Source organism: Thermothelomyces thermophilus, chromosome 1 (genome assembly GCF_000226095.1).
Source record: "Thermothelomyces thermophilus ATCC 42464 chromosome 1, complete sequence".
In the NCBI taxonomy this organism is placed as follows: Eukaryota; Fungi; Ascomycota; class Sordariomycetes; order Sordariales; family Chaetomiaceae; genus Thermothelomyces; species Thermothelomyces thermophilus.
Window position 1 is genome coordinate 5,340,422 of NC_016472.1, and position 23,234 is coordinate 5,363,655.

The window sequence follows — 23,234 nt, forward strand, 5'->3', positions numbered from 1 at the left end:
ATTACACTACGGAGTTCAGTGGTTGGATGGAGGGCGGCTGCAACGAGGGCGTCCCACATCCTTTATTCTTATGATTCCTTTGACATAGTCCTCCGCGGCTCCGTATCTCTTGTCAACCCGCTTGACCGCTCGACTCCTTTCTGTCCCCCATCTTTTGATTTCGCCATCGATAACCGCCGCCGAAAAAGCGTATTCTCTGGTCCGAAACCATCATGACATGCTTCGTTCCCGCATCGCAAACGGGCCGTAAACCCGGCGGTACCTCCGCTCAACGGGCATGGGTATAACCAGCTCGGACCGGCCGGGGGCAAAGAGCTGCCGTCATCACGACCAGGAGGATGCAACCTTCACCTCACAAGCAGCTCGGACGACCCAGCTGTGCTTCTTGATCTGCGGGCTGGGCTGCAGTCAGTCAGTCCCCAGCCCCGGGCCAGCAAGCCAGGCTCTATCTCTGCCGACAGGCGATAACTATAATTGTAACCGGATGCACCGCTTGCGCATTTGCTCTCACCGTCTCCTCAGTCATCAAGGGCGTACGCCGATCAGCCAGCAGCTCATTCGCTCCTGGGGCCATACTTGGTATTGCTGCGGGGACTGATAGTGAAACGAAACCACGGCATCCCGCTTCATCAGAGAGTCAAGCTCCGCCGTAATCCCGTCTCGGTCTTGGTATCCTCCCCTGCCATCAAAGGCCTTTTTGTTGGGTCTCTCGACTCCAGGCTCGGACCAAGCCGTTGGGGGCCGACAATTGGTCATGATCTTGCGCGACCCGCTTTCGCGACGACGTCGTTCATGCATGCTCTTGGTCTCGGTGCCCTGGACGTGGACTCCACGCCTTTTCAACGGCGCAACGTCGGGCGTAAACCGTGATTGGGGGTACCCACTTGCTCTCCCCGCCCCGCGTCTTCAGCCTGGCGTTTGCAGCTCCTGCGGCTCGGAGTGACCCGCATGTGTACGACCAACTCCCATTCCCCGAGCACGGCATGGATAAACACCGGCCAACGGGGCCGCATGAGGAGCAGGTGTCCGGGTGAGATCTCGTTGCGAATATACCACGGTCAAACATGCTTGACTAAACCAGCCCGCCCAGTTTCAAGCAACTGGGGACGTGCCTGATGCTCGTGGCTGGCCAATGTCTGACAACCTTTAGGGCGCTGGCTTGACAGGTCCAATTGCGCAAACTTGTTGTTGGAGAGAGGTTGCCTCACAGAAACTGGTTACCCCTCTTCTGCAACTGCTGCCGGGAATTGTCGCAATCAATGTGACTGGAAGCTTGCAGGTCGGTGTCACCGGCGCCCATCTTCCAGATCAGCAACTGACAGGTGGGGATCAGCGACCCAAGGACGCGACTCTAGCTTAGTATACATCTGCACAAGCTCTTGTTGACGAGCTGCACATCAAGAGAGGGAGCCAATGTGCTCCGTCGCTCCGACTTGGGAAGGCGCTTGTCCAAAATCCCACCTCATCTCACTCAAGAAACCACGCACGGCCCCTCGGTTGATGGCGCACGAGGGGGCGCTCGCAAATCGCAGACAGCGGCCACCCTCCATCACAACCAGCCGGCTTTGGCGCGTTATCAGCTCTCCATCTTGATGCTCAGTGGTCGGGTCAGGTGCGGGAAACAATTTAACCCTTGCCCTCCCGGCCACCCCTCATAGCTCGGACTTGCGCGGCCCAATGAGCCTTGCGGCTCGGGCACTCTCGTCTGGCTGATTGGGCGCGCAGACAGCCCATCTGCTTTGGGATAAGACTAGGCCGCCTTGCTCCTCAGCTCTGTTCAGCCGGTTCGCCCTGTCCTCTTCTTTCGAGCACTCGCAGTTATAATCCCCCGTCCAGATGACGTAAAGGTTGAAAGTCTTGACGTTCTCGTGCGCCATGCCTGTTGTCAGTTTCCATATAACCTCGCAAAATTTTTGGTTTCCTGTGGCTTGTACCTCCCTCTATTGCAGCATCCTACTCCCTCTAGTTGTTGTGGCGCTCTTGCCTTGGCGATGCTACTTACGCCAAGTGTAGTCTGAAAAGGGAGGAGGGGGGGAAAGGGAAAAGGGTTTGGGCGTTCTGGAACCAAACTAGCTCTCATCGCCGGTTAGGCAGCGGTACCTCCTCTCTGCAAGAAGCCCTGTACATACGTGTACGTGGTCATTCACACTTTGGATACACCTATCTGTCCTATCAGTGGAATGAACATATATAAGCGAGCCGTCTAGTTAGCTTCGTGCAAGTGAAGGCGAGTATACATGAACCAGGAATCTCAGTGTACGGCGACAAATGCTTGCCAGCATGTCGTTCCCTGCGCCCTCTCTCGTCCATCATAGCCTGCCGGTGGTTGTCATGGCCGTCCTTCTTGTCTGGGCTGCTCTAGTGCTTGTGCCCCGCTGGCGCAGGACAGATCCAGCGAGTATGTGCCTACGTTCCTCAGCTGCTCCTTTCTCCTCTGTCGCCCTTAGTATCGTTGATCTCCTTCCTGCCCCTGCTTGCTTCTGCCTCGTCTCTCTTATGCATTTGAAGGCTCCCATGTTTCCGCTTTTCTCTTTGTCCTTCCTGTTCGCCCTCGTACCACCATCGCAGGAGACTCGGCTACTGACACTTTCCTAGCACGCAGCGTGACGCTGAAGCCGCCCTTAGCAACCGATCTTGTCGTCTTCTCAGGACCACAAGGCCTGCCCGAGATCACGACCGCAGCGGCGGCCACCCAACCGATCCCCATTCCCACTCGCAACCCCCACGCCCGCGACCGCACTCATGCTACCAACGACACCAGACACAGTCACTCCACCACCTCGGCCGTCAGCTTCGGCTCCTCCTCGCCCCCAGACTCCACCCGAACTCAAGTCACCGACCCCGAGTCCGACCCAAACACCACCACGGGCACGGCCATCTCGGTCTTCCCTTGGCGCTCTCCGCCCTACAGCCTCGCTCTGCTCCCACAGCACCATCGCCTCCGCCGCCCCCGCCGCCCCCGCCGCCGACACCTCGTCCGGCGGCGTTCAGGCACTCCGGCGGCGGCAGAACACTCTGCGCCCGGAGCTGTGCTTGCCAACAAATCCTATAACGACGACCGCGAGGGCAACGACGCCGGCTCCGGCGACTCGGTATTCGCCCAGAAAGGATCGTCGTCATCATCATCATCATCATCATCATCATCATCGGCGGCGGCGGCGGCCGCCGCGGCGACCGTGTGGTCAGGGAGCGGAAGTGGGAGTGGAAGTCCTGACGGTGACGGTGACGGGTCGGCTGGCGGTGGCAGGGGTTCCTATTCCGAGCAGGTGCTGCTTGTCGGGGTAGGCGGCCAGTTCTAGCCCTAGCGGGCCCTCCCGCACACTTTTTTCCCCTACCTTTGCCTCTCGCCGGATGAAGTCGTGGTCTATTTTGACCTGACTTGGTGGCAGCTGGAAAGCATTTGAGCTGTGCAGCGGCGAGGAGGGGGGGTGGTGGTGGTGGTGGTGATGTTGGCGCCGGTTGTGGTGGTCGCGGCGGCGGCGTTGAGGTAGGAGTCGGGGCTGCGGACGTTGTGGTCACCGAGAGACGATTACCAGAGGGAAAAAGAGAGAAGAGAGAAAGGAAAAGAAAAGAAAAGAAAAGAAAAGAAAAGAAAAGAAAAGAAAAGAAAAAGAGAAAGGAGGGGGGGAGGCGAGGTAGGTAAGCAAAAGATAAAGCAATGATATAAGGCAGTAACCACAAAACCGACGACTTTCACGAAGACATATGTGAGAGTGTGGTTTAAAAGAGATGACAGGAGGAAAGAATAGAAGTACGGGGCGTGAGACTGCTTAGCGTCTCAAAACAAACAGAAGGTTGTGACGATCGAGGCAAGTGAAATCTGCTAGCTCTCTGTCGGCTGAATCATACTCGTTTAATGGCAAGCTTGGCATGCTTGCTGGGCCTCGTGTGTTTACTGTGCACAACATCATGGTTAGAGGTGTAGTGAACATGCAGTTCCGTCCCAGTTGCTCTTTATGCAACTGCTTACCGGCTTAACCTCTCCCTTACGAGGCTTGTCAAAAGGACGGTCTGTCTGAGGCTCTCCTGACGTCGAACTTCGATATGGGAGCGAAATGGCTGGCCGAGAGACTCTGGAACATATCCTTGCTTTAAGTGAAGAGCTTATGTTTGTCAGGCTATCCCTGAAAACTCGTGGGATTAGGCGCCAGGAGTTCCCAGCGTATCCGGGAGAAGTGTTGTAGCAGTTGAGCAGGCGAACCAGCTAACGTCGAAGGGAAAGTTGGGAGCGTCTGAGACGGGGTTAGGCAAGCAAGACGATGGTGAAGGGCTGCTCAGCTTCTCCAAAGTCGTGAGCTTGAGAGTGCCTTCATGATCACGGTTTCCCGGCAACAACAACAACAGCTCTACTCGGACGAATGAGTCCTGTCTCAGTTTGAACCATGACACTTTGATACATGGGACTTGTCAGTTGCGAATAATTGGCTTACAGGCAGCGCATTTCATGATCAATACAAGATACATGCTCGGGGTCGGACAATTGGACCAGTGGTCGGATGTGGATACGCGAGAAGAGAAACCTTGAGCCTTCCGTGAGAGGATTAGGGTTGCCTGGATTGAGAATTGGCAGGGCAAGCGAGTATGGCAATGTGGCCGGTTAACCATAGGAAAGCATCACAGCGATGCGCTCGGGATTCCCTCAAACGTACGGCTGGATAATCTAGCAACTAGCAATGAGCAATCACCGGACACGGAGAAGAAGGAGTCCGTAGATGCGGCGCTGGCTGCATATTGATGTTTTTCGAATGAGGAGAGAAGAGGAAAGAAACTTCTCGCCTCGAAAAATTTCGTACTACAAGTGAGGAATCGGACACAGTGTGGGTGTGGTGCAAACAGTTAATCTATATACTGTGTGCCAGACGTTTTCAAAAGATTGGCGGGAGACAGCAAGCACCGAGGACCGATGTGAACATACCTGACGTATCATGTTATATGTACAGGCGTACAAGTATGTGTACTGTACGTATCGTAATTAGAAATTGCGCTGCCATGGATATAAACTGACCAGCAAGGCGGGCGGGCTACGGAGTACGGATTACACTAATCACTTTTGGTCTTGCTGCACAATGACACAAACGGGCCCTCTGTAATCCGTATTCTGTAACTCTTTAATGTGTTCCCTGATCCGCGGGCCGTACGGAGAACCTTGATGGCCGTGTTGCCCGGTACCTGAACCCCCTCCCCCACCTGCGTTTTGAATATTGCGTAGTGGGCATTGGGCATAGAACAGAGAGCCCTTTGTGGGCTCTGGAAGCAACTCGTGATTTAGATATCACAGCTTAGTGGTCAGCCGCAGGGGTTCTCGCTGTGCATTCGCATGCGATCACCGGACACTACTAGCTAATTTGTCTTCGCACATACTTCTGAGAGTTGCTCCTTTCAGCCGTTGTCACGCGTGCCCCATGGTGATTTTGGCGATCAGCGTGACGCTGATGCAGCCGTTCAAACGCGGACAGCCCCTGACTAGCTGGAAGCCGCCACAGCGTCATCCGAGTCGCCTGAGCAGTCCCACCCGACCTTCCACCGGCACCGACAGAAGAATTCCTTGAGCTTCGGTCTCCAGTTGACATTAATGCTGAACTTGCCTAGATTTTATCACCTCTCTCTCAGCTCTTTTCACAACATTGCGCCCGATCGGGCCCTTGAAATTGTTCACAGCCATGCAGAGGTGCATGCAGCCTGCAGTAGCGACGGCTGAGTCCCTTTCTATTAGCGCCTGGACCGCTTGTATTCTGCCGGTTGCATGATGTTTGTTGGACGCCTTTTCGCTGGGGTGGTACTCTGGCATGGCGTCATAGGCGGACCCCTAAGCCCCGCGGCAGACGGGAGCGCGGCAGCAGCGCGCTCTGCCCCGCGGAAGCTGCACGGGAGGTTCCTGCACATCACGGGTACGTTTTTTGCTCTGACTTCCTCCCCGTCCATCGCACGAATCGCAGACTGACGGCGCCCTGGGGGCTGCGGCAGACATCCATCCCGACGAATACTACAAAGTGTACTCGTCCACAGATGAAGACGCCGCGTGCCACAGGGGCAAGGGTCCCGCGGGACTCTACGGCGCCGAAACGACGGACTGCGATAGCCCCTTCTCCCTCGTGAACGCGACTTTGGACTGGATCGAGGCGCACCTCAAGGACACGATCGACTTCGTCATCTGGACAGGCGACAGCGCCCGCCACGACCGCGACGAGAACCTGCCGCGCAACACCGACCAGGTGCTTGGCACCAACGCGTGGATTGCTGACAAGCTCGCCGACCTGTTTCGCGATGGGAGCGGCGAGGGCATGGCGGTGCCGGTGGTGCCGACCTTTGGCAACAACGACATACTCCCGCACAACATCCTGCTGCCGGGCCCCAACAAATGGCTGCAGCGATACGCGCACATCTGGCGCCACTTCATCCCCGAGGAGCAGCGCCACAGCTTCGAGTTCGGTGGCTGGTTCAGCGTCGAGGTCATTCCTGACCGCCTGGCCGTCTTCAGCCTCAACACGCTCTACTTCTTCGACCGCAATGCCGGCGTCGACGGCTGTGCGAGCCCCGCGGAGCCCGGGTACAAGCAGATGGAGTGGCTGAGGGTGCAGCTCCAGTTCCTGCGGGAGCGCGGAATGAAGGCGATCCTGATGGGCCACGTGCCGCCGGCGCGGACCGAGAGCAAGAGGCTGTGGGACGAGACGTGCTGGCAAAAATACTCGCTGTGGGTGCACCAGTTTCGGGACGTCGTCGTGGTCGGGCTATACGGACATATGAACATCGATCATTTTCTCATCCACGATAAGGACGACATCGACATTGCAGCCCTGGCGGGTTCGTCTGAGCTGGGAGTACGCGAGGTAGAGGAGGAGGATTCCGAGGAGGAGGAAATCTCGGTGCGGTCTGCGTCCAATTACTTATTGGAGTTGCGCGCCGACTGGGCTAAACTCGCGCCACCGCCCAAAGCCGGCAAAGGGATAGATAAGGTGGGCAAAGGGAAGAAGGGGAAACATCCGCAGGACCCCTGGGGCGAGCAGTACTTTCTCTCCCTGGTCAGCCCTAGCGTTGTGCCGAATTACTTCCCGACACTGCGCGTCCTGGAATACAACATCACTGGCCTCGAACACGCCTTGTCGTGGAAGGATGCGCCCAAGAAAACCATTTCCCAGAAGACTGTCGACGAGTCCCGGAAACACCTCGAACTCCGCGACCTCCTTACCAACAATGTCGACGACACGGACCTCAGGCCGGAAACTAACGACGCAGATACCGCCGGAAAGAAGCACAAAAAGAAGAAGAAAAAGAAAAAGAAGCACGGCAAGAAACCGCCCTCCAAAGGCAAAGACCCCAACCTCCACGTTCCCCTTCCGCCCTCGGAATCCGCTCCTCCGGGGCCAGCCTACTCCCCCCAGCCGTTCACCCTGACAGGGTACACGCAGTATTTTGCCAACCTAACACGCATCAACAACCTGAACCTAACCGACCCATCTATCTCGTCCCCGAAATCCTCCCATCAACATACACGAAAAAGCGAAAATGACAATGAGGGAGATGGGTTCGGTGGAGACGGGTGGTGGGCTTGGGACTGGCTCAGGCGCTGGAGAAAGGGCAAGCACGGCGGCAAGAAGCCAACGCGACCGCCGCAGCCGCGCGAGTTTGCGTACGAGGTCGAGTACAGCACGTTTGAGGACAAGGTGTACCGGCTGGAGGACCTGACGGTGAATAGCTGGGTGGAACTGGCGTATCGGATGGGGGCTGCTTCGCGGGAGGTGTCGGGACCCGACGTCTACGGGGATGACGGTCCTGAGGAATGGGAGGAGCTTCGGGAGGACGAGGACGGGGAGAGTTGCGAGAGTGACGAGGACAGTGACGAGGACAGTGAACGAGATGACGACGACGGCGACGATGATGTTGATGATGATGAGGATAGCGAGGTAGAGGCAGAGGGGAAGAAGAAGAAGAAGAAGAAAAAGAAGGGAAAGAATAAAAAAGGTAAAAAGGACAGAAAGAAGAAGGGAAAGCCGAACGATACGTGGATACACTTTCTGAGGCACGCGTTTGTCAAGACGATGGACGAGGACGAGCTGGATGATCTCACATGAGCAGACAGCGGTAGGTTGCGATTTTTTGGCTATCTATAATACCTAACCTGACCTGGGAGGATATAGCTAGGCATCGCTGGCGTTGTGCTCTCGACGAAACGTAGAGTCTTACGGAGTAGAGTTTTAAGAATAGGGAACTTAGTTTCAGACTAGAGTCTAATCAAACGTACACGATCGGGTACGTGATCCATCGCTAAGAGCGGACTGTTATCTCGGACCTCTCTGCATTCCGCGCATTGGCTGAGGTGGAATAAAACAGTGGTGAGGTTCTTGACTCTGTTGAGTGCTCGTGTTGTTCTCGTCTGCACGCTGCTTGGCACAGGCGTTTGTATTCGTACGGGTTACGGAGTACGGATTACAGAGGTACTGTACCTAGGTGTTACACAGTAACGTACTGTACTCCGTACTTTCTACTTGATAACTATGTTTCACAAGCTCGGGTGCCTGGGTGCCTGGCCAATGTGCCCTCGGCCAGCCCCTGAAGAGCGTTGCATCGCGGTTGGGTTAACTTATGGTGTTATCTTATCGGAGCTGCTTCCTTCCCATCCCAGCTTCTATCCCAAGTTCCAACCCAACTTCCAATCCCAATCCAATCCCAGTTTCAATTGCAATCCCAACCCCACATGGCTACTCTGTAGTGTAAGCCAATGCCTTCCCAACAAATGCTATCGTAAAATTTTTAATCCTTTTTTTTGTTCTTTTAAGCACCCCGAGGAGATGTTGCGTTCCCTCCCCCGTCTCCGTCTCCGTCTCCGTCTCCGTCTTCCGACCGGTCGCCGTCTCCGCCGCCGCCGCATGGCTACTCTCGTTCTCCTCCCCCTCGTCCTCTTCCTCCTCCTCTTCCTCCTACCTCTATACGCCGTCTACAAGCCGCCCTCGCCGCTCCTCCGCTTCCTCTCCCACCGCTGGACCGACGTGCTCTTCCGAATCTGGCTGCCTCCGTCCAAGCCGCTGGTCGCCCTGACCATCGACGATGCGCCGTCGGATCACACCCGCGCCATCCTGGCCGCCCTGGCCGCCAGCGGTGCCCACGCCACCTTCTTCGTCATCGGCTCCCAGGTCCCCGGCCGCGAGGACGTGCTGCGCGAGATAGTTCGCGGCGGCCATGAGCTCGCCAACCACGGCATGCGCGACGAGCCCGCCCGGGCCCTGCCCGAGGCCGAGCTCGAAGCACAGATCTCGCACGTCCAGGCCCTCATCGAGGCCGCCTACGTCGCCGAGGGCAGGCCCCCGCCCCCCGTCGGCAAGGGCCGCTACTACCGGCCCGGCTCGGGCTTCTTCAGCGAGCGCATCCGCCGCGTCACCCGCCGCCTCGGCTACCGCGTCGTCCTGGGCAGCATCTACCCGCACGACGCCCAGCTCCCGTGGGCCTGGCTGAATGCCAGGCACATCCTGAGCATGCTGCACCCGGGCGGCATCATCATCTGCCATGACAGGAGGTCCTGGACCGAGCCGATGCTGAGGAGAGTCCTGCCCGAGCTGAGGAGGAGGGGATTCCAGGCCGTTACGTTGACCGAGCTGCTGAGGGAGGTGACGGGGTGACCGGACATCATGGGAGAGGAGGAAAGGATCCCGATGCTTTTGGAAGGAAGAGCTCTTTGGAGGCTCGGCTTCCGGTCTGAAGGCTGCCTGCCCTGGCCCGCCCGGGAGAGCATGAATGTTTACCAAAGCCCCAGCTCACTTAGCACCCAGGCTCGAAACGCCGGATGGCAAGATCAGCGGCAAAAGGGAGAAACACAAACCTAGGTCACGCTGTGGCCGTAAGTGAGTGACGGACGAAAAGCCCCCTTCAAGTAACAGGCCAAGGGGCGCCAGCAGGAAGCAGCCAAATCGTGACTGATGGGGAAAAAAAGGCTCGCTGCATATCAAATCCAACCATGGCGATGTCCGAATTGGAAGAACCTGGAGCTACGTGCTTGCTTCCCGCCTCTACGAAGACTATTTTATACGGCCAGGATTACTTCTCGCCCCTCTTCGCATGCATCTCTGCCCATCGCCCATCAGACTCCAGACTTTCAGTCTCACTTGGCCCTCATCGCAAACCGCGCAGCGCAGCAGAACCTGACCAGTTCCTGGTTCTCCAGCGTGTGAGGAGAACTGCTGCCCAGCTCGTACGCGTCTCTCGCCGTGGAAGGCGAGTGCATTGTCTCGTCAGCGTCAGCAGACACGTGCAGATCCGCGGAACAGGCAAGGTACTTCGCCGCGGACAGAGCCGCGGCCGGCCGTTCTTCCGGCCCCTCTTGCTCGCCTTTTGAGCCTGACAATCCCTCTGCCCTGGACGAGACCGACCGCGTGCTCCGCCGAGAGGAACAGCTCGGTGACCGGGAGAGACTTGACTGGATCGATAACCCGCTGAGCAGGCTCGCCACGTCGGCGAGGAACGACGACGTCCTGCTCGGGCACCGCTCCCCGAGGCGCTCGGCCTTCTCATACCTGGCCTCCTCGAGAGAAGACCATGGGTTTCTGAAGAGTACAGGCGGCAGCGTCTCCGCATCCGTGGATTCGCCGCCCAGCAACCATTTCGGCTCCTCGGAAATTTCTAGAGGCCCGAAACTGGAGTTGGTCTCCGAGTCAGGCGGCTGCTGCAGCTGCAGTGGGGAGCACGTTAAGACCTCGGGCTCGGACTCGCCTCTCACGTGCCTTTCTTGCGGCTTCGACTTTGGCCGGCCGGGACGGGCGTCAAGGAGGATGACTGCGCACTCCTGGGGCACTTCTCCGGGGGGAGCCGTGTGCGCGTGCATCGGGAGCCGCCCGTCTCGGACGGAACGGAGAAAGGCCAGCCGCTCGTTCATGGTGGCCCGGCTCTTGGGCCTCTTTTGGCGGTAGGATTTGGACAGCATATCTTTGAGGAGACATTGCGTGTGGCGGGGTCTGTCGGCTAGGGTTAGCGGCGGCGGCACAATGATATGCAGTCGGAAAAAATGCGAGAGCGCGTGGCCCCTTACTTTGGCCGGAACGGCCCCGTGGCCAGGATCTCGAGTATCTTCTTGAGTGGCAGCTCCGCCTCGGGCGTGCAGAGGTACAGCCTGAGCAGCCGCCTCTTGCGCGACCATGTCCAGTCGACAGCCGGCCGGCCGCGTCTCCGGGGTGATACTCTGCTGCCGGGAGCGACACGCGGCCCGCTGGTTCTGCTCTCGTTGGATCGGTGCATTTTGGGGCAGGGTGAGGATTGCATCGAGCCGAGCCATCGGGGTAAGGGCATCTCAGGGGCTGATTAAAGGCCGAGAAACGGTTGCCGGATTATCACATTAATCGGTCCCGTCGGTCCCAGGGTCCGCGCCGTGGTTTTGTTTGTTGGATCGATGGAGATCGATGTCTCCGACTCGAGCTGCATATCCCACCACACTGGCTTCCCAGGCTCAACCAAGCATTCCCGTCAATTGAAAGCGTGAAAGACGGGTTACCTTCCCTCAGAAAGAAACGTCGGTCAAAGCCAGTCCAAGCAGCACCAGGCAATCAAAGGAGTCGCACCTCTTTTAAAGGTTTCTTCTTATGTTCCCCCGCTCACGCCTCCGCTACGGGGGGGGTTCAAGAGCCTTTGTAGCTGAAGCCTTTCATACATTGCACCACAGCCTTCCTTCCTCTTGCGTCAAGGACAGCAGCTTCTGTGCAAAGCTTGGAGTCGAAAAAAGGCCGAGGCGCCTACGTTATTCATAGCTCGACGCCGTTTGTTTCTCTGCGGTAGCCCCCGGAGTCTAGATCGACCACTCGGAGGTGTGCAAGCGGGCCCCGGCCCGAGCTGTCTTGCAAACATTCAAGAAACACTGAAACGCATACGCCACGGCAAAGCATGCAGATGGGCAACTTCCTCCGTAAAGTGGCAAGCCGCATCGGCCCGACGGCGTTAAGGTGGTGCTGCGCGGCGGCACCGGGCGAAACCGAATGGAGACGGCATGTCCTGGCCAGACCATGACACTAAAGTCATCGACTCGATATCTCTCTAGTAGAACGCACACTAGAACAAGGTAGTGGGGCTCTTTACGGAGCCTTGAGCGCCCTGGGAATGACGCGAGCGACTAACTACTTACTGGATGCCGAGCGATGGAACCACCCCGCGCCGATACTGTCCCCGATTGAAAACCTCCCCATTTTTCTCTCTCGGATATAATGCCGGCATAAGACAACAGCGACAGAGAACAACAGCAATCTTTGTCCTTGTTGATAAGCTGCCGGGGTTCTTTCTACCTTGCTGACCCTTCTGGATATATTTTTTTTCTATCATAAAGCTAGCTGCACAAAAAAAGAGACATGGTCTCGAACAGCAAGATCGAGAAGAAAGCGGACGGCGCCAACCCGGACCAGCTCACTGCCGCTTTCGGCAGGCAGTTGTCGTTGGCTTCCCGCTCCATTCACGCAGATGACTACACCAACACTCATGTAGCTGTGGCGCCGCCCATGCACGTCTCGACAACCTATCGGTACCCAAGAAACCCTGACGAGCTGGTTCCCTGGTCCGATGTCGACGTGAGTCTCGCCCTCCTTCCTAACCCCCCCCCCCCCCCCCCCAACCAAAACTTCCCGACGTCTCTCGTCTCTCGCTTCTCGGGGGCGCAGGGTTGCTAGCAGCTGGCTGACCGGAGGTTAACCATTCCTGCAGCCCAACGACTGGGAGGACTTTTACATCTACTCCCGTGAGAAGTCGCCAAACACCACGCGGTACGAGGCCATCCTCAGCTCGCTTCTGGGCGGCCCGGTCGTCTCGTACGCGTCCGGGCTGGCCGCCTTCCACGCCATGATCGTCTTCCTCAACCCCAAGCGGGTCGCCATCGGCGGCGGCTACCACGGCTGCCACGGCATCCTCAAGATCCTGAAGAAGCTCAACGGGCTAGAGCAGCTCGAGCTCGAGGACGAGGCCGACCTGGCCAGGCTGCAGCCGGGCGACGTGATCCACGTCGAGACGCCGCTCAACCCGACGGGCGAGGCGCGCGACCTGGATCACTACCGCCGCAAGGCCGACGAGCTGGGCTGCTACCTGACCGTCGACGCCACCTTTGCGCCCCCGCCGCTGCAGGACCCGTTCCGCCACGGCGCCGACATTGTCATGCACAGCGGCACCAAGTACTTTGGCGGCCACAGCGACCTGCTCAGCGGCGTGCTGGCCATCCGCCCGGACCGCGCCCTGCCCCGGGACGGCCGGCCCGGCTGGCTGGCCGGCCTGCGCGAGGAGCGGCTGCACCTGGGCGGCGTCATGGGCAACTTCGAGTGCTGGCTGGGGGTGCGCAGCCTGCGGACGCTGGAGCTGCGCGTGCGGCGGCAGAGCGACAACGCGGCGCGCCTGGTCGGCTGGCTGGCCGAGCAGAGGCGCGCCGGCGGCAACGTCGTCGCCGACCTGGTCCGCCAGATCCGGCACTCGTCGCTGCAGCCCGAGGCGGCCGACCCGGACTCGTGGCTGTCCCGCCAGATGCCCAACGGCCACGGCCCGGTCTTCTCGCTCCTGCTCAAGTCCGAGGAGCACGCCCGCCGGCTGCCCAGCAAGCTGTCCCTCTTCCACCACGCCACCAGCCTCGGCGGCGTCGAGAGCCTGGTCGAGTGGCGCGCCATGAGCGACTCGTCGGTCGACCGGAGCCTGGTGCGCGTCAGCATCGGCGTCGAGGGGTGGGAGGACCTGCGGGACGATCTGCTCCGGGGGCTGCAGACCCTGAGCGAGGAGCTGAAGGATTGAAGGCGAAGGACGTATCACTAACATTAGAGATAGACAGAAGAAAAAAAGATAGAAGGAGAGAATTAAGAAAAAAAGAAACGTTTAAAGCGATTGGCATTGCCAATGATTAACTTTGTAACTCGTCATTACTTGCTACCGTTAAGTCGTGATATATATGTGCGTTTGTGTGTGTGTGTGTGTGTGTGTCTCGATCCGTCCAGGGACCAGGCCCAGCCCACCATGCCCATCATGACGGCGCCATGGCGCCTCCCTATTCTCTGCGTTGCAGCCGGAGCGAGGGAAGAGGATAGAATCTCAAAATCATACCCAAATCGCTGCTCGTGTGGCGAGCCATGCAATGTATGCAATCCGCCCCTGGACCCCCCCTAGCCAGAGCAGAACGTCATAGCCAGGTGGTTCCCGTACTGCACGTATGTACTACGCAGGGTCATCCGCCTGATTCCACAACAATAAACACTCCGGGAGGTTGAAGAGGGAAGGAACAAAAAGAAATCCTCAAACCTCGACTTCCTTAGCCTGCATCCCCTCCAAGCCGGGGGGAGCAGTAATAGCAGCGGCAGGGCCGTCCAACCGCGAAGCAGCCGGCATGACGCCCAACTCGGCCCCCTGCCCGCCGCTCTGCGCCCTCTTCCTCCCGCCGCCGCCGCCGCCGCCGACCAGCCCGGGCAGGAGCCGCGACACGACGGTGCCGGTGGATCCCCCATCCGCGGGGGCGTCAGCGCCGTTTTCGCCGACGCCGCCGCCGCCGCCGCCACCACCACCACCAAACTTGCCAAAGAAGAACCCTCTCTTCCGCGCTTGGGGAGCTTGATGCGGTTGTGACTCGGGCGCCTGCGGCACCTGCGGCGTCCCGCTGGCGTCTCTATCATGGGAGAAGAAGAAGAAGGAACTCCCCCTCTCGCCGCCGCCGGTCCGGCCGTTCTGGTCACCCAGCCCGACGTCCTCAAACCTCGCCCCATCACTGCCGCCGGCGACTGTGGCGCTCTCCTCGGGCGTGGGCGGCCCCCGCCACCGGCGCGCGTGCTGCTGGTGCTGCTGCTGGCCGCTCAGCGGGGAGCGGGGTGGGAAGCAGGCCGGGCGGAGGGTGGCCGAGTCGAGGGACTGCCGCGCCGTGACGGGGGCGTTGGTGGTGATGGGGTGGACGACGGGGCTCCTGGCGCAGATGTCCTGTCGCGCGCGGCGCGGCTTCTGTCAGCGTTTTGATCGAGAAGGTATTGTACAGAGAAGAGAAAGAAAAAAGGGAAAACATACAAAAGACCGCCGGTACGAATCGAACGACTCGCGCGAGATGGGAAACTGGTCAATCTCGCCGCTGTCTCTGTGAGCGAGACTGCTGCTCCTGCCGCTGGACGTGCGCGATAGGTAGCGGCGCGGCCACGAGGCTTCTCTCTCAACCGGCGACGGCTTGAGGTTCTTGTTAGCACCGCACCCCTGAAACAGCGCGAAATTCTTTGATGTCGTGGCCCCCGGGGGGGGGGGGGGGAGGAGGGGGAAATGCAAAACAACTTACTGGAAGGTAGACCCCGCTGTCGTTGACGACTGTAATCGAATGATTCCCCCAGCAAATCAGCCGTCAGGTTCCACATACATCCAGTCTTGCAGTCGTCCAAGGGCGAATTGATAAACGCTTGAAGTATTCTATGAAAGAAAGAAAAGAAAAAATAAAAATAAAAAAAAAAAGACAAAAAAGAGGAGGTTCGGATTCCGTATAAGCTAGACCTACCACTCATCTTGTACTCGCCCGTGTCATAGCTTCTCCTGCCGCTGCGGATGCTGAACGCCGACGAGGCCTTGGATCCGACAGTGTCTACCCTCTCGAACCCGGCGGTGGGCGCGGCGTCCGCAGCAGTGATGGTTCCCGCCGCCGAGCCGGGCCGTTGGTTCTCGTCCTGAACGGCGGCGGCGGTACCGGCACGGCGTGCGAACGGGTTGCGGATTGGCATTGTCAATCAAAGTGCCGGGGGGGTGGGGAGGGGTGGTTTGGTTAGGTGCGCCGAAGAGGATGGTGTAATAAGCGCTGTCAATATGCGGTGTTTGAAACAAAAGCAACGAGACAAGCGACTGCCCCAAAACTCTCCAGGGGACGGAGTAGGGGGTATCCGGGGTGGGTTGATGTATGTATGTATCTAAAGCCTGATCGGACGACTTGCAAATACGGAATAAGTGGGATGAGACGAGATGAGGGGGGGGGGGGAAAGGAAAAGAAAAAAAAAGGGAATCAACCCTGGTTCCCTGGATCTGGCTCAGTGGTCTAGCCAGCAGATTCGGCGGGAAAGTGGCGCCAGAGGGGCTCCGGTTGGTCCTGTAAGAGTAAGTAGCTAACAAGCAAGCCCGTCAACCGTAGGTACTGTATGTATGTATGTATGTATGTACTGTACTGTACATGCTAATGGGTCAAGTGCAGGTGCGTTTTGCCGGGTTGCCTATTCCAAATCCTGCCCACACCGGCACCGACCGAACCCAGTTTCCCGCCAACAAGGAGATGCCGCCCGCTAGGGCGTGGCCGGCAGCTCGGCTCGGGGACCCTCCCCTTCCGGATCGACGAACCACATGCGGATGCGACGAACTCCTCTGCATCATTGACTCCACTCTCGCCCATTCCCTCATGCCCCCTTCGAGCCCATGTGAGAGGGACTCGGGGTGCAACTGCGCCCAGATCTTCTGCCCTTCTTCTCGTGCCTGCGTGCTTTTCCAGATGCGATCCCGAGCCCTTGGGCATCCACAAGTTGCGGATTCGATACGGGTCAAAAGGTGGTTTGCCACCAACGCCGGTCGAGCTTTGGGGTCGCAGCAGCTAGCACTCAAGCCGGCGATCGTCGAGTGCACCCCGCAGCTCCCTCGAAACTACCGGACAGCCCCGAGATGGGGAAGACGGGCTAGCGGGGCCTCAAGGCTGGGCAATTCTGGAGTGACGCATCCGAGCGAAACAAGGGCTCTCTGCCGAGAGCTCGATCGGCTAAAACGCCCCGACGCCCGATGCAACAAGGTCAATCAAAGGTGAGGTCTTACGAAGAGTAGCATTAGTTCGAGATCATCCACCCTGGTGAGGGTTTCCTCCAGAAGATGAGCCTGCAAGTTCGTCAAACATGTTACTGCGTTAACTGCGTTGTCGCACCCCAACCCCCCCAGCGTCTCTTACCAGCGGCCTATTCCGAATCGCTCGCCTCGCTGCTCGAAAAACCGTTAAACTCTTCCTCCGACTCGTCCTCCGGCACCCCGGCACCCGAGCCCTCGGCGCCGTCGTCCTTCTCATCCGGCGCCTCGTCCTGCTCCTCAATCTCGAACGTGGCGCTAATGTCCCACCGGTCTCCCTTGGCACTGGCGCTGACGTACTTGACAAACCGCAGCGTTCCGCTGTCGCGGAGGACGATGGTCATCTTGTTCCACGCCGCCGCCTGGAAGAACAGGATGTTGTCGTCGTCGGCGCTGCTCTTGTAGATGGCCGCATCCTCGTCGCCGTCGTCATCGCCCGCCATGTACACTTCGTGACCGCCGACCTCCCCGTCTTCCTCCTTCCCTTCCTCTTCTTCTTCTTCTTCCTCCTCCTCCTCCTCCTCCTCCTCTACGTCCTTCTCAACGGCCTTGCCCTTGCCCTTGCCCTTGCCCTTGTCCTTGGACTCGCCGTTGACAGCAGAAGCGGTCCCCTTCTTACCATTCTTGCCAGGTGTCTTGCTGCTTTCCTGAGCCTCCTCGGATTCGGATGAGGCTTCGGAGCTGCCGCCGTCGTCATCGTCGACGTCGCCCCAGCCGTCCGTCGGGGTGAGACCGATATTGACCTCGAGCCTCGGCTTGCCCTCGTGTCCGGTCGCGAGCGTGTAGTCCTTGCCGCGACGGAATCTCCGCGCAAGCACGTCGTAGCTCTCTATGCGCGAGCGTGTCGCCATCTGCAGCCAGAGGCGGAATTGCTTGGACGGCAGGAGGACCTCGAGAAGTTCCTGTAGCGGCGACGCCTCGAGCTTCTCCTGGCCGGGCTGCAGGAAGAGATAGCGGTGCTTGTGTGGCGGACGGGCGACCTTCCACGGGCCCTTGTCGATCTCCTCGCTATCCTCGGGCAGCGGCTGGGCCTCCTGGGATTCGACATACTCGCGCAGCTTGGCGGCGAACTTGGGATGCAGGATGTCCGACAGGGTGATGCTGAACTCTTCCTCAAAGTGGTCGGCGACCCGCTCGAGTGTGTCCGGGGTCAGGTACGTAGGGGCGATGTACTTGAGGAGGAACTCGAGGTCTGCCTCGTCCAGGGGGAACTCGTCGCTGGCCTCGCCATCGCCAGGCTCGACGGGAACGGGCTTCGCCCGGGGCCGATCGTGCTGGTCGGGGTTGCCCTGTAGCTGCATCAGGCCGCTCTTCTGGGCCGCCTTCTCCTCGGCTCCCTCCACGTAACCGTCCTCCCCGATCTGGGGGATGTGGAACCAGCCGCTGATGGCCATGCGGATGCGCCCGCCGTTCTTGTCGAGCTCCTCCTTGGAGGAGGCATGGTAGACCTCCTCGACGTCGTGGAAGGACTCCCCGGGCTGCACCGCGAAGAAGGAAAGCTGGTTCCACGCGGGCGGGATGACCTTGACCACGTCCGGCAGCGGGGTCTTGGCCACCTCGCCGTCCTTGCCCTCGCGGTCCACCACGGGGTAGAGCCGCAGGGCGCCGCCCCACTCGGGCTGCCAGGGCGTGTCGGGGTCGGTCAGGTACAGGATGTAGCTGACCTTGCGAGAGCCGATGACGTCGTCGTGGCACAGGAGGTAGCAGCCGGGGGTGTAGACGTTGATGGCCATGTCGGTCTTGCGCCCGCTCAGGGGCCCGCAGTTGGTGATGTGGGAGACGTAGTCGCGGAAGGTCTGCGAGTAGAGGGCGTCGCGCAGGGCGAGAAGCGAGGGGAGCTTGGAGAGGGCCTCGTCGTCGAGGCCGTCCAGGTTGGCAAGGTCGCCGCTCTGGTGGATCTTGTAGATGTCGGTCTCCTTCGGAGTGAAGTGGACGTTCGCCTTGATCTCGGACCGGACCTTGCGCAGGAGGTCGTCATCGATCAGGCCGCTGATGACGCAGTGCTTGTAGGGACTTGACGACGCGTACTGCGACGTGTACTTGTCGAGCACCTCCTTGTCGAAGAGGCCCTTCCGGAAGCGAGCTTTGGCATCTTCTCTGCCGAGAGCTGCTGCGCGCGTCAGCACATTTGCGCCAGATCAAGGCTACGGAGGGGGAGGTCCATCTTGAGTTCCGTACTGTTCTTGGGTCGCTTCTTGGCCGGATTCTTGCCGTCGGCGGAGCCAGCCGCCTTTCTCTTCATTGTGAATTGTGTAACCTTTCGAATTGACCGCGGGGCGATTACCAAAAAGACTGTCTGGGCGGGGCGGGATACCGAGAGGAAGGAGCTCTAGAGAAATGGGCTGATCCCGAGTTGAAATATTGCGGTGTCGTGTGGCAGAATCCGCTGAATGTGGGTCCCCAGACATTTTTTGCTTCCCGCACATTCATGCGGGGGATGGGGGTCCCTGTGCGGATTACTCCGTCCTGTGTATGTACGGATTACTCTGTATGTATGAGGCGATGCGCTCACAATGCACGCCGCTTTAAAAGCGCCTGGTTACCTGCATAGGTATGCCTTCCAGCAGCAATTGGACGCCAACGCGCCTCTGTGCAGCAGTGGATCTGAAGTCTGGGCCGTTTGCACGCATGCTCAGATGCGAACCGCAATCATGCAGTTGCCGCCAGGGCCACGCTGCTCGAACAAAAGGGACGCAGCCGGGGCAGCGGCTATCTACCTTACTCATCACAAATCAAGGCTGCAGGAGCAGTTTTACACGCCGTGTCAGGACGAAACTCACCAATCTGATACGGAACCCAACCTACTTGCCGACAAAGCCGGGCTCTTGATTTCTGGACGCCCCTATGCTCTCAGCTCGCACAAAGACCAGTCTGCCAGCTCGCCATGTCCATGATTACGACGGGAGCTGGCCGGACCGCCACCCGCGTAGTCCGACCCTGTCTCCACACTCTCCCCGATGCCGTGGGTCCCCGCCCGGCGACCGGGTTGCTTCGGCTTGGAAACCCGTCATCCGATCTTGTCAGATGTAATTATCTTTTTCGGCAACCTGCCGGCGCACTCTTTCCTCCTCATTTCCCCCTTTCTTTTTTTGTTTTCTTTTTTTTCCCTCTGTTATAGTCCTTACTCCTGTTTCCTTCCAAGCACCCTAATCTGATGTGGTCATCATGAGTTCCGCCCTGGACATGAACGCGGTGAGGGGAAGCTTCCCCGCATTGGCCGGAGAGCAGGTCTACTTCGACAATGCCGGTGGAAGCCAAACTCTGGGGGCGGTTGCTGAACGGTATGAAGCGCGCTGTGGCCGTGAAGCCGGGGACGTCGAGTTGACCAGGACCATCTTAGCATTCGGGACTACCTCCTCAACACCAATGTTCAGCTCGGAGCGAGCTATGACACAGGCAAAAAGGCCACGGAACGCTATGAGGCCGGTTATAGGGCCGCAGCAGAGTTTATCGGAGCCTCGAGAGAGGAAGTCGGTATGTGCTGCCCCTCTTTCCAGAAGGACGGCCCGGGGTGTCCCATGTCATGCTCACAAGAAACTTACCCTTTTTGTCCCCTCCCTCCCCTCCAGTGCTCGGCCCATCCACGACCCAGCACTTTCGCAACGTCTCATATGCCTTGAGCTTCCGGGAAGGCGATGAGGTCATCATCTCGGCCATCGACCACGAGGCCAACATTGCTCCGTGGCTGGACCTAGCCGAGCGCCAGAAGCTGGTGGTCAAGTGGTGGAAGCCCAGTTCGACCGCCACCCCTGACGCCAAAACCAACCCGAAACTGCTCGCCTCGGACCTGCCCGCCCTCCTCACCCACAGGACTCGGCTCGTCACCTGCACCCACGCGAGCAACATCCTCGGCACCATCCACGACATCAAGGCCATCGCCTCCACCGTCCACCAGCTCAGTCCCGAGGCCCTGGTATGCGTCGACGCCGTCGCATACGCCCCGCACCGCAAGATCGACGTCAAGGACCTCGGCGTGGACCTGTACTCCTTTTCCTGGTACAAGGTATCACCTCCTTTTTTTTAAAAAAAAAATCAAATTTCCTTTTTTCGTTCATGTTCCCGACTGTTTCCTTTCCCTCCTGGCGTTGAATGTCTACCCTGTGTAATACAGACAGGAGGTGGGGGGAAAGAGAGGAAGAATCTGTTATTGACCCGCATCAGGTCTACGGCCCACACCTCTCCATCCTATATACCAGCCGGCGGGCCCTCTCGGCCCTCCGCTCGCTCGGCCACTTCTTCAACCCGCACGCCGCCGCCGAGAACCGGCTGGGCCTCGCCGCGGCTAGCTACGAGCTTGTCCACGCCCTGCCCGCCGTCACCGCCTACTTCTCCTCCCCCTCTTCCTCCTCCTCCTCCTCCTCCTCCTCCTCCTCCTACGGTGGTATCAACAACAGCAACGACGGCAGCAACGACGGCACCGACAAGTGGGCCGCCGTGGCCGCCCACGAGGAGGCCCTGCAGGCGACGCTGCTGGGCTGGCTCGGCGCCCGCGCCGACGTGACCGTGTACGGGGAGCGGTCGGCCGACGCGGCCGCGCGCGTGCCGACCGTCAGCTTCACCGTCCGCGGCCGCGGGTCCAGGGCGGTCGTCGAGGCCGTCGAGGCCGCCAGCGGCGGCCGCATCGGCATCCGCTGGGGCGCCTTCTACTCGGACCGGCTGGTCAGGGAGGTCCTGGGCCTCGCCGGGGAGGAAGGCAGGGAAGGGGTGGTGAGGGTCAGCATGGTGCATTACAACACGAGTGAGTCGATGCTCTGTTTTGTTTTTCTTCTTCTTCTTCCCCCTTTTTTTCCTTTGTCTGTGCCGGGACAACAATGCGAGTGAGATCGCAAAAAGACTGACAGTAGAGTGTAGTTGACGAGGTAAAGAGGTTGATTGCCGTCTTGGAGGAGGTGCTGGGAGACGGGAAGTGAACGAGTGGTGGTTAAGTGTGCGAGGAGGAGGAGGAGGGGGAGGCAAGTTGGTCCGGGGGCGCTGTTGCGCGGCGGAGCGGAAGTGGGCTCGCAGGTAGTGTTGAGACTCATGACCCTGAGGCGAGGGTCCGTTGATGACCTGAATTTTAATACCCTTGCCACCATCAGATCAAGGCCAAATGGCTTGCCAAACATCGATAAAAGTGTTTATGCCGCTCGCAGCACCAGGTATCTATCAACAAGCAGATCTTTCGCTTCTTCTCATACGTACACAAATTCACCCTCCTCCAAGCATTCTACACCTTCTCCCAACCTACAACTTCTCGCCCCTCTTGGCCACGGCCTCCCGCAGCAAAGAGATTACCGCGGCCGGATCCTTGGCCCCGAACACGGCGCTCCCCGCAACGATCACGTTCGCTCCGGCGTCCGCTGCCTGGTCGATGGTGCTCGGCCCCAGCCCGCCGTCGACCTCGATGTTCAGATCCGGGTACCGCTGCCGCAGCGCTTGCACCTTGGGCAGCTCCGACGCCATGAACTTTTGCCCGCCGAACCCGGGCTCGACCGTCATCACCAGTACCATCTATAAATAACCCCATGACTTTGTCAGCGTCCATCCATAGCAAGCAATCAAGATCGGTGCCGAGTCTCAGAAAACAGCAAAACAGAAAAACACGCACATCTGGCCGCTCCGCCGGGTCGGAGCTATCCAGCACCTCGTACAGCACCTCGGCCTTGGTTGCGGGCTTGATGGCGATGCCGGCCAGCATGCCCTGCTCGTGGATGTAGCGGATCAGCTCACGGGGGGACGTCTTGAGGTCCGAATGCGCCTCGGGGCTCTCGGCGGCGGTCGAGTTGATAGCAGCCTCGTAGTGGAAGCAGTAGAGGTCGCAGCCGGCCGCCTTGAACTCCTTGACCCATTTCTTGGGCTGGTTGGGCGGGCAGAGAGGGGTTAGCTTTGGTTGCGGTCCTAACCTGACTGTCACCTGACAGGGACAAGTGACTGGAAAGAGAAGGAATTGCAAAGGGGAGGAAGGAAGGGGGGGGGGGGGGGAGGGATGTAAAGAAGAGATGAGAACGCACCTCGGCGATCATCATGTGGCAGTCAAAGGTGCCCTTGCCATAAGACTCGGTTGGGCGGTCGACGTGCGAGCGGATCTTAGCGACCACGGGGGGACCAAAGGTGAGGTTTGGGACGAAGTGGCCGTCCCTGACAACAGCTGTGAGTATCGCGTATCCAGCTCGTGTTCCCGGGCACTGTCCAGGCGGGCGCTCGCCGCAACCTACATGATGTCGACATGGAGCCAGTCGGCGCCCCGCTCCATCGTTCGCGAGCATTCCGCGCCCAGGTCGGCAAAGTCCGCCGAAAGAATCGACGGTGCGACAATTGCTTTCGGTGCCATCGTGCCTGCTGCTGTTGGCGTGTTTTGAACGTCGAAGAAGGGAGTAAAACGCTCGAGCTTCCATCCAAGGACTTGAGGTTTAGGGGTGCTTCCATGGCGGGGGCGGGGGCGGGGCCCATTGACGGGGCTCGGCCGGGGGCTCGCAACACTGCACCTACAC

The 23,234-nt window shown here is 59.2% G+C and overlaps 9 protein-coding genes across 9 annotated transcripts; 5 read left to right on the top strand and 4 right to left on the bottom strand.

The window, feature by feature from the left end:
* Window positions 1–2,024: 2,024 nt before the first annotated feature.
* On the top strand, window positions 2,025–3,608 carry MYCTH_2296959 (uncharacterized protein). Its single transcript, XM_003659608.1, has 2 exons — window positions 2,025–2,398; window positions 2,596–3,608. Exons 1-2 carry the CDS (start codon window positions 2,281–2,283, stop codon window positions 3,297–3,299), a joined length of 822 nt encoding a protein of 273 aa, XP_003659656.1. The 5' UTR covers window positions 2,025–2,280; the 3' UTR covers window positions 3,300–3,608.
* Window positions 3,609–5,291: 1,683 nt separating this feature from the next.
* On the top strand, window positions 5,292–8,363 carry MYCTH_2296960 (uncharacterized protein). Its single transcript, XM_003659609.1, has 2 exons — window positions 5,292–5,888; window positions 5,965–8,363. Exons 1-2 carry the CDS (start codon window positions 5,747–5,749, stop codon window positions 8,067–8,069), a joined length of 2,247 nt encoding a protein of 748 aa, XP_003659657.1. The 5' UTR covers window positions 5,292–5,746; the 3' UTR covers window positions 8,070–8,363.
* Window positions 8,364–8,625: 262 nt separating this feature from the next.
* MYCTH_2296962 (carbohydrate esterase family 4 protein) lies at window positions 8,626–9,851 on the top strand. The gene is made up of 2 exons (XM_003659610.1): window positions 8,626–8,708; window positions 8,775–9,851. The coding sequence occupies exon 2, from the start codon at window positions 8,865–8,867 to the stop codon at window positions 9,609–9,611; it is 747 nt and encodes a 248-aa protein (XP_003659658.1). The 5' UTR covers window positions 8,626–8,708; window positions 8,775–8,864; the 3' UTR covers window positions 9,612–9,851.
* A 239-nt stretch (window positions 9,852–10,090) lies between these two features.
* On the bottom strand, window positions 10,091–11,220 carry MYCTH_2123303 (uncharacterized protein; the record flags this gene model as incomplete). The annotated part of the gene is made up of 2 exons (XM_003659611.1): window positions 10,091–10,940; window positions 11,015–11,220. The coding sequence occupies 2 exons, from the start codon at window positions 11,218–11,220 to the stop codon at window positions 10,091–10,093; spliced, it is 1,056 nt and encodes a 351-aa protein (XP_003659659.1).
* A 929-nt stretch (window positions 11,221–12,149) lies between these two features.
* On the top strand, window positions 12,150–13,914 carry MYCTH_2296965 (uncharacterized protein). The gene is made up of 2 exons (XM_003659612.1): window positions 12,150–12,533; window positions 12,667–13,914. Exons 1-2 carry the CDS (start codon window positions 12,318–12,320, stop codon window positions 13,729–13,731), a joined length of 1,281 nt encoding a protein of 426 aa, XP_003659660.1. The 5' UTR covers window positions 12,150–12,317; the 3' UTR covers window positions 13,732–13,914.
* Window positions 13,915–13,978: 64 nt separating this feature from the next.
* Window positions 13,979–15,941, bottom strand: MYCTH_2296969 (uncharacterized protein). Its single transcript, XM_003659613.1, has 4 exons — window positions 15,455–15,941; window positions 15,242–15,270; window positions 14,983–15,135; window positions 13,979–14,898 (listed from the first exon to the last, which is right to left on the bottom strand). Exons 1-4 carry the CDS (start codon window positions 15,672–15,674, stop codon window positions 14,227–14,229), a joined length of 1,074 nt encoding a protein of 357 aa, XP_003659661.1. The 5' UTR covers window positions 15,675–15,941; the 3' UTR covers window positions 13,979–14,226.
* A 789-nt stretch (window positions 15,942–16,730) lies between these two features.
* Window positions 16,731–19,065, bottom strand: MYCTH_77465 (uncharacterized protein). Its single transcript, XM_003659614.1, has 2 exons — window positions 18,943–19,065; window positions 16,731–18,871 (listed from the first exon to the last, which is right to left on the bottom strand). Exons 1-2 carry the CDS (start codon window positions 19,004–19,006, stop codon window positions 16,878–16,880), a joined length of 2,058 nt encoding a protein of 685 aa, XP_003659662.1. The 5' UTR covers window positions 19,007–19,065; the 3' UTR covers window positions 16,731–16,877.
* An 864-nt stretch (window positions 19,066–19,929) lies between these two features.
* MYCTH_2055104 (uncharacterized protein) lies at window positions 19,930–21,585 on the top strand (the record flags this gene model as incomplete). The annotated part of the gene is made up of 4 exons (XM_003659615.1): window positions 19,930–20,045; window positions 20,105–20,238; window positions 20,334–20,767; window positions 20,926–21,585. The coding sequence occupies 4 exons, from the start codon at window positions 19,930–19,932 to the stop codon at window positions 21,583–21,585; spliced, it is 1,344 nt and encodes a 447-aa protein (XP_003659663.1).
* Window positions 21,515–23,186, bottom strand: MYCTH_2296974 (uncharacterized protein). Its single transcript, XM_003659616.1, has 4 exons — window positions 22,959–23,186; window positions 22,755–22,881; window positions 22,352–22,600; window positions 21,515–22,254 (listed from the first exon to the last, which is right to left on the bottom strand). The coding sequence occupies exons 1-4, from the start codon at window positions 23,072–23,074 to the stop codon at window positions 21,988–21,990; spliced, it is 759 nt and encodes a 252-aa protein (XP_003659664.1). The 5' UTR covers window positions 23,075–23,186; the 3' UTR covers window positions 21,515–21,987.
* Between the last annotated feature and the right edge of the window lie 48 nt (window positions 23,187–23,234).

Coding starts and splice junctions, on each gene's coding strand:
- MYCTH_2296959 (XM_003659608.1), top strand. CDS start 2,281: ATGTCGTTCCCTGCGCCCTCTCTCGTCCATCATAGCCTGCCGGTGGTT. Junction 2,399..2,595: donor GCGCAGGACAGATCCAGCGA/GTATGTGCCTAC, acceptor ACACTTTCCTAG/CACGCAGCGTGACGCTGAAG.
- MYCTH_2296960 (XM_003659609.1), top strand. CDS start 5,747: ATGTTTGTTGGACGCCTTTTCGCTGGGGTGGTACTCTGGCATGGCGTC. Junction 5,889..5,964: donor GAGGTTCCTGCACATCACGG/GTACGTTTTTTG, acceptor GGGCTGCGGCAG/ACATCCATCCCGACGAATAC.
- MYCTH_2296962 (XM_003659610.1), top strand. CDS start 8,865: ATGGCTACTCTCGTTCTCCTCCCCCTCGTCCTCTTCCTCCTCCTCTTC.
- MYCTH_2296965 (XM_003659612.1), top strand. CDS start 12,318: ATGGTCTCGAACAGCAAGATCGAGAAGAAAGCGGACGGCGCCAACCCG. Junction 12,534..12,666: donor TTCCCTGGTCCGATGTCGAC/GTGAGTCTCGCC, acceptor CCATTCCTGCAG/CCCAACGACTGGGAGGACTT.
- MYCTH_2296969 (XM_003659613.1), bottom strand. CDS start 15,674: ATGCCAATCCGCAACCCGTTCGCACGCCGTGCCGGTACCGCCGCCGCC. Junction 15,136..15,241: donor ACAGCGGGGTCTACCTTCCA/GTAAGTTGTTTT, acceptor AAGAACCTCAAG/CCGTCGCCGGTTGAGAGAGA. Junction 14,899..14,982: donor ATTCGTACCGGCGGTCTTTT/GTATGTTTTCCC, acceptor CGCGCGCGACAG/GACATCTGCGCCAGGAGCCC.
- MYCTH_77465 (XM_003659614.1), bottom strand. CDS start 19,006: ATGAAGAGAAAGGCGGCTGGCTCCGCCGACGGCAAGAATCCGGCCAAG. Junction 18,872..18,942: donor CAAGAAGCGACCCAAGAACA/GTACGGAACTCA, acceptor CGCGCGCAGCAG/CTCTCGGCAGAGAAGATGCC.
- MYCTH_2296974 (XM_003659616.1), bottom strand. CDS start 23,074: ATGGCACCGAAAGCAATTGTCGCACCGTCGATTCTTTCGGCGGACTTT. Junction 22,882..22,958: donor TGGCTCCATGTCGACATCAT/GTAGGTTGCGGC, acceptor AGCTGTTGTCAG/GGACGGCCACTTCGTCCCAA. Junction 22,601..22,754: donor GCCACATGATGATCGCCGAG/GTGCGTTCTCAT, acceptor CCGCCCAACCAG/CCCAAGAAATGGGTCAAGGA.